Below are 9754 nucleotides of genomic sequence, written 5' to 3'. Positions count from 1 at the left end.
TATAAAAGGGGCACTGAGCATCACTTGTGCCCTTTGAGGTCATTTTGATTAGGAAGAGAAAATCAAAGACCATGAATAAACTCTATAGCATTGATTACTTGCATACATTGATAGATTATTTGCCTCCCTTCTAAACTAAACACTCCCAATCTATATATCTCTTATTTTATAGAAGATTTGACCCACTGGATGGTTTCATGCATATTAAAACAGAGTAGGGTGACCAGAGGGGAAGTGTGAAAAATTGGGATGGGGGTGGGGGGTAATAAGTGCCTATATAAGAAAAAGCCCCCAAAATTGGGACTGTCCCTATAAAATCGGGACATCTGGTCACCCTAACACAGAGTCCACAATATTGCTGTAGCTGGAACATGTCCTATCTGTAATGGAAAGCATGTGGGGAATACAAAGAGAACATTCCCTAGGAGTGTCCTTCGATTTATTTCAGCTTTCCTATGTTTATACACTGTTTCCCAGGAACAATCACAGGGATTATGAGGGATCTGTACTCAGTACTTTATTGGCCAGTGATTAATTTTAATCTTTATTTTTTTTTCACCAGCAGAGGAGAGCGTTTCTGGAATAAATGGCAGAGAGAAACCACACCATGGTGACCGAGTTCATTTTCGTAGGATTCACAGATCATCCAAATCTACAGATCCCCCTCTTTATGTTGTTCCTAGTGATGTATGTGGTCAGCCTGATGGGGAATCTTGGGATGATAGCGTTAATCATGGTTGAAACCCGACTTCATACCCCCATGTACTTTTTCCTAAGCCAGATGTCCATTGTAGATATTGGATATTCCACTGCCATAGCTCCCAGGTTGCTAATGACCTTTGTAGCAGAGACTAGAACCATTCCTTTGATTGAGTGTGCGGCACAACTATTCTTCGTCTGTTTCTTTGTGACCAATGAATGTTGCCTCCTGGCTGTGATTGCGTATGACCGCTTCAAAGCTATCTGTAATCCACTGCTATACAGAGCCATTATGTCCAAGAGACACTGTGTCCTGTTAGTGGCTGGTACATATGTATGTGGCTCTGTGAATTCAATTGTGCAAACTCTATTTATATTCAGTCTGTCCTTCTGCAGCTCCAATGTTGTCAACCATTTCTTCTGTGATGTGCCCCCTATGCTGAAGCTGTCCTGTTCTGACACCCATGTCACTGACCTTGTACTTTTCACTTTCTCTACTGTAATTGGAATGACTACTTTCCTGGGTGTCCTAATCTCCTACATGTGCATCCTTCTGGCCATTCTTAGGATCCGTTCTGCCAAGGGGAGACGCAAAACCTTTTCCACCTGTGCCTCCCACCTGACAGTTGTCACTATGTTTTATGGGACGCTGATATGTATATATTTAAGACCCAGTTCTAGCTACGTGATGGACCAAGACAAGGTTACCTCTGTGTTTTATGCCCTTGTGATCCCCATGTTGAACCCCCTGATCTACAGCCTGCGAAACAAGGAGGTAAATGATGCCTTTAAAAGGGTGATATACAAGAAGATTTTTTCTTGGTAATTATAATCATTATATTTTAACCAATAAACAGTAGATGGAATAAGAGTGAGTTCTCTGTCATTATCCTTATTTCTATGACTCAGCCACTCCATTTGATGTACAGAAAATCATATAATGGAACCCAGTCAAATACAATATTAGAAATTGCTGTTTTTAAGATCCATGAATGAGGGTCTGTGACACTATGCAGAATCAGCAAGATGCTCTGATATTTGGCTTAAAGGACAATTGCCGTTGCCTGTTATGTTTTAGGCCAGGTTGGAGTTCCGGTGAGAGGATGAGAAGATTGTATGTATCCTTCCTCGGTTCTGAGATTTCACCCAGTGGAGGGCACTGTTAAACATACTGAATCAAAGCAACCAGAACTGAGGTAACGATTATCAAAGCTCAGCTTAGGTCGATCGGCCATGTTCTCGGAATGTGTAATGATAAATTCCCCAGAAAAGTCCTCTCTGGTGAGCTTAGGGACTTAGTCTGAATAATGCAGAGTTGACCTTCATCATGCAGAGCTAGCCTGCACCAAATCAGAGTATCTTCTCTCACCGCTGCATCATGCCGACATGAAGAGGACGTTGTTTTACTCCTGAGTTCTCAACAGAGGAGGTTGTTTCCAGTCATCACAACCAGCTGCCCTGTCTTCACGGCTAGATGGAAGGGGAGCATCCCAAAACTTAAGAGGGATCTCAAACCTTTTTTTCTGTTTAACATGGGGTCACAGGCCGGAGAATGTTGAGAACCACTGGTTTTACTCATTGAAAACTGTTGCCGTTTTATGTAGGGCTTTTGTTTATTTATCTTCTCTCCAACCTATGAAAGAATTTCTCTGGCAATCCTGAAATTACACCTCTACCCCAATATAACGCTGTCCGCGGGAGCCGAAAAATCTTACCGCGTTATAGGTGAAACCGCATTATATTGAACTTGCTTTGATCCATCGAAACGTGCAGCCCTGCCCCCCCCCCCCCCCAGAGCACTGCTTTACCACGTTATATCTGAATTCGTGTTGTATCGGGTCGCATTATATCGGGGTAGAGGTGTATATCATTGGTCTGCTTTCTTTGGCTTTCTTTGGACTTTGTAAACAGTGAGACAGGTTCGTCCCTGAAGTAACTCCCTTGTCTTGAGAGAATGATATGGGGACAGATCAAGAATGAATGTAGTCCAATCAATTTATAATGATGTACGATTGTGATGTACTAGTACACATTATGAAGCACTAGTGTGATGCGGCTATCAATATTCATAGCACCAGCAAGCTTCCTACACACGGTGACATTTGAATATTCATACTGGATATGCTCTGGTTAGTCCAGGGAAGTTTTGTCTGAATCATCGATCACTTAAATCCACTTCTTGTGCTCCTAGGAATACTGCTTATGATTTTTCCATATATGTACAAAATGGAATGACGCTATAGTGCCATAACATAAAAGGACTATTTTCCTTTCAACACTTTAATACCGGTACAGGATTGGAAACCCCATCGTGCAATCAACCACTGCCCATGAGCAAATACACATTTTCAATGAGCAGTTAGGCATCCAGTTCCCTGGACAACTCCCTGGAATGGGAGTTTGGTGCCTTTATATCCCCACTTAAACTCCTGCAGTCTGAACCAATATTGACTGAAGTCAATCAGAGTCTTTTCTTGTTTTGTCTTCTAAAAAGCAGGATCAGACTTCAACAACAGCAGCATTAATAACAGTTCCTGACCATCTCAACTAACTAAAAAGTGAGAAAGTCAAGCAGTAGGCATGAGCACAACATAACCCCGGAAAAAGCTAGAGAGAGCTTCTGTCACTGCGGCTACATAAGCTGGGGGTGGTAAAGTAAAAAATTGGTCCTTTCTTTCTTAGGCCCTCCTGAGTTCAGGGAAACAGGAGACTGCATTAAAACAAAATACCAGAGCCCATCAGTTTCTACTTCCAACTGGAACATCCCCAGGGCCCTGAAATGTAGCTAGCTGCTTGGCCCATGTATTCCGTTAACATTAATACCGCAATACATAACACTCATTGACTGGATACAGCCGCATGCTCAGTTACAGTCGGTGTAAGAATATTATAGAACGTTGACATATTTTTCTAATAAAATTATATGGAAATTTTCCATAAGGAATTGGCTTCAGGTTTGAATACAGTATAAAACCTCTTCTACTGGAGGCTGGGGGAGATGCTTGTTTATTCACTGAGTGGATTATTTTAGTTTGGAACCAAAGATTAAACCTGGGCAGGAAATGGTTTTCCTGTCCCATGAAAATTTGGGAGATTTTAAAATTGTCCCATCCCCAAAGCTAATATTTTCCTTTTTTCCACAAACCAAAAAGCTGGGGGAAAGTTGATTTTGATCAATCAAAATATTTTGTTCCAATAGTTCAAATTAAATGAACATTAAACAAAATAATGAGCTAATTAGCATTTTGAAACATTAATTTTGAACTAAAAAAAGGCAACTTTTCATTTTGAAAATGTCAAAAATGAACATTTAGACAATTTTAAGCTTCTTTTTTCTTTCCATTTTTTTTAAATGAGTAATTCATTGAAACTGGAATTTTCCCACAAGAATATTTCATTTTTGATGAATCAGTATTTTCCAGTGCAGAAAGCACTGGGCTTAAATTGCAGCAAGGGCGGTTTAGGTTGGACATTAGGAAAAGTTTCCTAACTGTCCGGGTGGTTAAGCACTGGAATAAATTGCCTAGGGAGGTTGTGGAATCTCCATCACTGCAGATTTTTCAGAGCAGGTTAGACAAACACCTGTCAGGGATGTTCTAGATGGTGCTTTGTCCTGCAATGAGTGCAGGGGACTGACTTATGACCTCTCGAGGTCCCTTCCAGTCCTATGATTCTATGATTGATCCAATATTGTTCTCTAATATTTTTCATTGAAACTTTATTAATGCAAGATAAAAAGAACCCCCGTGAATGGGGTTGGGTAGCGGGTCAACTCTTGAATCCCGGAGGAAGTTGCATCTGAGTGTGCTTCAGTGGATTTATGTCCTCTCACCATTAATCACAATGGGCTAAACTCTATTATCCCTTGGCTCAAGTCTACCTCGCAGAGTTTAAGTGTAAGGCATTTCCATGGGGTAGAACGTATCTTAACTACAGCTGGCCAAAATTCTTTGGCTGAAACTTTTTTTCAGAGAAAAATGCACATTCAGCTACACCAGAATGTTTGCCCAATTGTATTGGGTTCTTCGGGATGGAAAAACATCAAATAAATTCATTTCCCCACTGCTAAACCTTGCTGTTTGGTGTCCCACCTCTGCATGGAGGGGTGAAAGTAAAGCTCTAAATCAGTGTTGGTGAGAACAGGGGCTTGTTTGCATTGGGAAGCTATTCCTGAGCAAGGTAATATGTGAATTTAAGGCACTAGGGCTATTCCTGAATAGCTCCTGGTATGGACACTCTTAATTTACTGGATTAAACTAAACCGGAAAATGGCATTCTTCTATGCGGCCATGTAGGGAGTTACATTAGCTAGCTGTAGAGTCCGGTTCCTAACGCAATAGAATTGTGTCAGTGGTGAGAATAGGGCTAATCAGTGTATAGCAATGAGGAGAAAAAAAACTGTATGATCAAAAGAGCTCTGTGAATAGCTGATTTCTTGGGTTGCTGGCTAGTCTGAAACATAAATGAAAAACTTAGTTTCTGGTTGATCCAAATTGATTTTTTTTTTTTCAAAAATTTCAATTTTTTTGGCTGACTGACAAGTTGAATGAAATGTTTTGTTTGATCAGTTGCTGTTTTTGCAATTGTTATTTTTTTAAATAAAATTGAAATAAATTTTGAAACAAAAAGTCTTTTAAATGGGAAACTTAAAATATTTAGACCTTTTAGCTTTTTCTGAGGTTTTAGATCAAAGCAAAACAATTAATTTCATTTGACACAGATTCATAAAATATTTCAGTTAACCCAAATCTGCGTTGCTCAGAAAAAAAGTATTTTGGTCCAACTCCCCTCTCCCCCCAGTTCTAATGAACAATATATCGTGTTGCTCAGAGTAAAACTATCCCAATTCAAATTAGTCACGAGGCTCACATTTTCAACAGTGAGGGTGGTTAATGGCTGGAATGAACTACCATGGGAAGTGACGGTTTATCCAGCTACAGCTGCTGTGAAATCAAGACCCGATGGCTCTCTGGAAGATACACTTAATAAATGCCAGTTAATGGGCTTAATACAGAGGATAACTGTATAGAATTGTGACCTGAGTTATACAGTCAGACTAAACGATGTCATTGTCCTTTTTAGCCCTTAAAATATATTATCAATTTATAGCATTGCTGTAAGTAAACCTATAAAATCACTATATGGCATTGACAACAAGGAGTCCTTTGGCACCTTAAAGACTAACAAATTTATTTGGGCATGAGCTATCGTGGGCTGGAACCTTCTGGGTTCTCTTTGCTGAAACAGACTAACACGACTACCCCTCTGAAATATATGGCATTGGTGGGAGTAACATTACATGACCATTATTATTGATACTACTTCATTAATTCATTAGTATTGGGCTTAATCCCAACCCCATTCTTTTAGGTGCTGTACCAACATATTACAAAAAAAACAACCTCTGGCCAAAGGAGCTTGTAATCTAAGCTGAAAATAAGAGACAACGGTACAGATGACAAACAGATGGGGAGCAACACAAGGTGACAAGAAGATGATTGAGAATAAAGCTGAATAACAAGTTGCTAGAGCCTTGTCAGAATTTGATTTTTAAGTTTTTTAGAATTTGAATTGATAATATCAATGTTTTATTTTTAAGCCTTTTTTATTTTAAATGTTTAAATCTTTACAATTGCGGGAAATTATGGGGGATCAGACAATGGGAGGTCAGACATAATTTTGTTAATGACAGCCGACACTGAGATTCAAAAAGTTAAAGCTTTATAACTGTTAAAACACAAATTGTCAACATCACATGTCAAAATATACAAAATAAATATCCTTAAATCAAACTCTAATACATTCTCAAGCTGCAGTTTTTCTTATTCTGCCTATCTGTAAATTTCAATTATTGTTGATGGCAATAATTTTTTCATTGGTTTGTGTGCATATGGTGAAATCAATAATCACCAACATTTATTGAGAAAAATCTATTCCTTCCAAGCCTAAGTATATACGATAACACTGGTTAAGAATAGATGGATATAGCACTAGTATGAATACAGATGTGATCAATATAAAGACAACTGCATAGTACTTCACTCTAGAAGGAAAAATCAAATGCATAATACAATGTGGGGAATAACTGGCTAGGAGAAGTGCTGCTGAGATGGATCTGGGAGTTCAAGTGGGTCACAAGTTGAGTATGAGCCAACAATGAGCTGCAGTTGTGAAAAGGGCTGTCTGGGGTGTATTACCAGGTGTGTTGTGTGTAAGACCAAGGCAGTGATTGTATGGCTCTGCTTGGCACTGGTGAGGCCTCAGTTGAAGTTCTATGTCTAGGTTTGGGAGCCACGCTTTAGAAAGGACGTGGGCAAATAGGAGAGAGTCCAGAGGGGAAAAACAAAAATGACAAAAAGGGTTTGCAAAACCTGATCTATTAGGAAAGTTTTAAAAAAATTGGACATGTTTTGTTTTGAGACAAGACAACTGAGGAGGGACCTGATAACAGTCTTCAACTAGGTTAAGGGCTGCTATAAAGGGGATAGAGATCAATTGTGGCAACCCGTATGAGGCCCAGACACTAAAGAGAGCAAAAGCGTTGAATTCTCATAGTGCAAGTTACATACTGAGCATTAATTAAAGCATCACATTAAGAAATTAAACCTAGAAGCAAGTTTATTTTATTTTTAATCTCAGATAACCTTGCAGGGCACCATTTCAAATAGATTAATGGTCAAGAAACAAGGAAAGGTGTCTATATTCCAACAGCCACATAATGACAGGACATTAGGTAACATTGTTCCTCTCAAGCAATTGTAAAACATACTTTCCACATGCTACAACAGTTCTTTGAGTGTCATTTAATTCTTGTAAAACATTTGTGATACACAAATCAAGGCAGTAACACATAGAGCATACTCCTACCCTTCTTCCAATTGTTCTTCTCAATTGACTGGAATTGTCATGGTGACAAATTAGCTGGGAATGTTTTTCCAGTCTATCACCCTCTTAAGAGCATCCTTAACCTCCTTGTTCCTCAGGCTGTAGATCAAGGGGTTCAACATGGGGACCACCAGGGTATAAAACACAGCAGAGATTTTCTCCTGTTCCAGTGAGTAGCTGGAACTGGGTTGTATGTGGCTTAAGCTCACAGGTCCATAGAACATGGTGACAGCTGTCAGATGAGAGGCACAGGTTGAGAAGGCTTTGCGCCTGCCCTTGGCGGAGCGGATCCTCAGGATAGAGAAGAGGATGTACAGATAAGAGATTATGACAAACAGGAGGGTGGACATGGCAATAACTCCAGAGAACGTTACAAGCAAAATCTCATTGATGTGGTTATCAGAGCAGGCAAGCTTCAGCAATGGGTTAGTGTCACAAAAGTAATGATTGATGATGTTGGGCCCACAGAACGACAACCTCAGCAAGCCACATGTGTGGGTCAGTGAGTTCACGAGCCCCCCTACATATGAGCTGGCCACTAGATGAATACAGACTCTCTTAGACATAACAGCGGTGTAGAGCAGAGGGTTACAAATGGCTACATAGCGGTCGTATGCCATCACGGCCAGCAGGAACCCTTCTGTGGTCACAAACACGACAAAAGAGAAGTGTTGGGCAATACAGGCAGAGTAAGAAATGCTTTTACTCCCCACTAAGAAATTCACCAGCATCCTTGGAGCGAAGACTGAGGAGTAGCAGAGGTCAACCACAGACAGGTTACTGAGGAAGAAGTACATGGGGGAATGGAGTCGGGAATCAACCCTGATCAATACAATCATCCCAAGATTCCCAACCAGCGTAAGAACGTAGATCACCAGGAACGCCGCGAAGAGGGGTATCTGCAGCTCCTGACGATCCGTCAGCCCCAGGAGTATGAACTGGGTCACCATGCTGTGATTGCCCTCAGCCATTTATACAGGGGTGCATGAAACCATACCTGCCGGGATAACAAGAGTGAGCAGCATGGAAGAAGGAAATTTCATGGCATGAATTAAATCTGAATGACACCGCCGGGCTTGAATGTGGGTAGTGAATATCTTACAGGAAACCAGCTGCCGGGATGTCTGGGAAGAGTTGGGATGGACCTTTAGATTTACACTCACTTTTTAATAGGGCTGAGATTTTCAAGGCTGTCTAGGAGATTTAGTCATCCAAGTCTCCATAAAATTGACTGGAATTAGGCATCAAGTTCCCCATAGGGAGTTTCCAGATTCATGTCCATTATCACAAATGTTCTTCAATGAAATATACCTGGCATGTGTTTGAGTTTGAGCTTGGTACTTTATATTGTCTGCTCACTGAGGGTAAATTAGAAAGCACTCATACTTTAAATCCTTCCGGATTAGGGTGACCAGACAGTAAATGTGAAAAATCGGGACGGGGGTGGGGGTAATAGGAACCTATAGAAGAAAAAGACCCAGAAATCGGAACTGTCCCTATAAAATCGGGACATCTGGTCACCCTATTCCAGATAATCCTTTTAGATGACTACAATGTCTGTTATGTCCCAGTCACTTGGTTACTACTGCTTTGTAACACATCCCCTGGCAGTGTTGCCAATCTCAAGCATTTGAAAACCATGAATCAGGCTTCCAAACATCATGCAATTGGCTTAAAATCTTGAGATCTTTAAAAAATAACACACATGGGGTTTAGAGATGGGGCAGGGAAGGATAATTCTGTTTTGTGCAAGATTTTTATTTTTCAGAATTTGGTTTAGAAACAAACCCACAGTTTTTGAAAAGTTTCTGAAAAAGGGAACGGATCCCTGGAGTCATGGACACTGACAATTTTGGATGTTCCCAGCCCCCAGAGCAATCGGCATGTGTGTCTGCTCCAAGGCCATGGACTCTGGAAGCTCTGAGGTTGCTAGCAGGCCACTGGGCAGGTTGCAAAGGAGCTGGGCAGGTGAACTAGCAGAAACCAGGCAGGATTCGGATGCAGGCAGAGTTTCCTCAATTCCATGGTGCTGCAGTGAAATTGGCCCTTCTTCACGAAATGTCCCAATTTCACTCAGTCAGCAAATTGCAATGGAACAATGTTTCTGGGCCCTGGAGAGAGTCACGTTTTCAAGCTTTTCTTAGCAACCCTTAGGGCTAGAAACATACTT

At 40.7% G+C, this 9754-nt stretch overlaps 2 protein-coding genes across 2 annotated transcripts; one reads left to right on the top strand and one right to left on the bottom strand.

Moving 5' to 3' along the window:
• The first annotated feature begins 276 nt into the window (after positions 1 to 276).
• Positions 277 to 1553, top strand: LOC135980158 (olfactory receptor 5AR1-like). The gene has a single exon (XM_065580223.1). The coding sequence runs from the start codon at positions 587 to 589 to the stop codon at positions 1523 to 1525; it is 939 nt and encodes a 312-aa protein (XP_065436295.1). The 5' UTR covers positions 277 to 586; the 3' UTR covers positions 1526 to 1553.
• A 5993-nt stretch (positions 1554 to 7546) lies between these two features.
• On the bottom strand, positions 7547 to 8651 carry LOC135980157 (olfactory receptor-like protein COR8). The gene has a single exon (XM_065580220.1). The coding sequence runs from the start codon at positions 8553 to 8555 to the stop codon at positions 7617 to 7619; it is 939 nt and encodes a 312-aa protein (XP_065436292.1). The 5' UTR covers positions 8556 to 8651; the 3' UTR covers positions 7547 to 7616.
• Between the last annotated feature and the right edge of the window lie 1103 nt (positions 8652 to 9754).

Source organism: Chrysemys picta, unplaced genomic scaffold, assembly GCF_011386835.1.
Source record: "Chrysemys picta bellii isolate R12L10 unplaced genomic scaffold, ASM1138683v2 scaf2016, whole genome shotgun sequence".
In the NCBI taxonomy this organism is placed as follows: domain Eukaryota; kingdom Metazoa; phylum Chordata; order Testudines; family Emydidae; genus Chrysemys; species Chrysemys picta.
The sequence above is the reverse complement of the archived record's forward strand: the minus strand, read 5'-3'. Positions and strand labels throughout refer to the sequence as shown.